The sequence below is a fragment of the Octopus bimaculoides genome, chromosome 28 (assembly GCF_001194135.2).
Source record: "Octopus bimaculoides isolate UCB-OBI-ISO-001 chromosome 28, ASM119413v2, whole genome shotgun sequence".
Lineage (NCBI taxonomy): Eukaryota > Metazoa > Mollusca > Cephalopoda > Octopoda > Octopodidae > Octopus > Octopus bimaculoides.
Window position 1 is genome coordinate 14,118,997 of NC_069008.1, and position 1,157 is coordinate 14,120,153.

Sequence of the window (1,157 nt, forward strand, 5' to 3'; positions counted from 1 at the left end):
CCCCCCCCGTGCTGGACTGGTACATCATTTTATCAACCCCTGAAAGTCAAGCTGACCTTAGCAGAATTTGAACCCAAGTTGTAAGAGCTGGAATGAATACCACATGGGAATTCAGTCTGGTGCCTTACCAATCCTGACAATTCAGTAAGAAATTATAATTTCTGATTCAGGAGGGGAGGAGGTTTCCTGATATAGCTAAGGTACTTTTGTGTTGTTGTGTCATGCACATATTTTAAATATTACATATTCAATATACACAATAAAACCTGTTTTTTTTTTCTTTTTCTTTTTTCTTCTGAATATGAAATGCTGAAAGTGGAATGCATCAGATGTGTCTTTTATGCCGTTAAATATGGCAACTCAAAGCAACCCCAGATCTGAAAATGAAGAATATAGAATATATCAAAGCTTACTTACCGATGGGCCACACCTCGTTCATGTAAATAATGAACGGCCGATATTATCTGCCTAATGTAAGGACGGGCCCGATCTTCGGGCAACCGATTTTCAGGGTGTATTTTTATGAATGAATATAGTTCTCCACCCGCTGCGTACTCCATACACACACAGTACAACGTGGCAGCCTGGAATGAATGAGAAAACGGAAAAGAAACGATTAGACAAGCAGTAGAAACAGATGAAAGCAAAAACTGAAATAAAATAAACAAAATTGACTCACCTGTCTGTACAGTTATTAGTTAATTAATGATCTAATAAATCTAATTAAATTAATTCTTGTCATGTTGTCTGTTCATTTGTTAAGAGAAACTGTTGAGTTAGAGCATGGAAGACAAACATTGGAATAAAAGTTTCATGTGAGAGTGAGCAAAGAACCAGTGGAATATTTCTGAATTATGAATTTTGATTGACCAGGACCTAAATGACTTTTGCACATAGACATACATACATATATATATATATATATATATACGAGGGAGTGCTGGAAAGTTCCTGGTTTTAAAGGCATCACGAAATGCCTGGTTGGAGGCCTAAACTGCTGAGTTCTTTCGCAGGGCTTTGAAAAACTGAAGGACCGTTGCAATAAGTATGTGAATCTGAGAGGAAAATATGTTGAATAAAATCATAATTAACTGATTCCCCAGAACCAGAACCAGGAACTTTCAGCTCCCCCCCCCCACATCTGTTGGTATATATAT

At 37.2% G+C, this 1,157-nt stretch overlaps 1 protein-coding gene across 2 annotated transcripts in view; it reads right to left on the minus strand.

Moving 5' to 3' along the window:
- The window catches only part of LOC106868676 (serine/threonine-protein kinase MARK2), a 283,095-nt gene that overhangs the window by 75,695 nt on the left and 206,243 nt on the right, over positions 1-1,157 (minus strand). For both annotated transcript variants that reach the window (XM_052977514.1, XM_052977513.1), the window contains one exon: positions 418-584. In XM_052977514.1, coding sequence (XP_052833474.1) covers positions 418-584 — 167 coding nt within the window. The remainder of the gene's footprint in view (positions 1-417; positions 585-1,157) is intronic.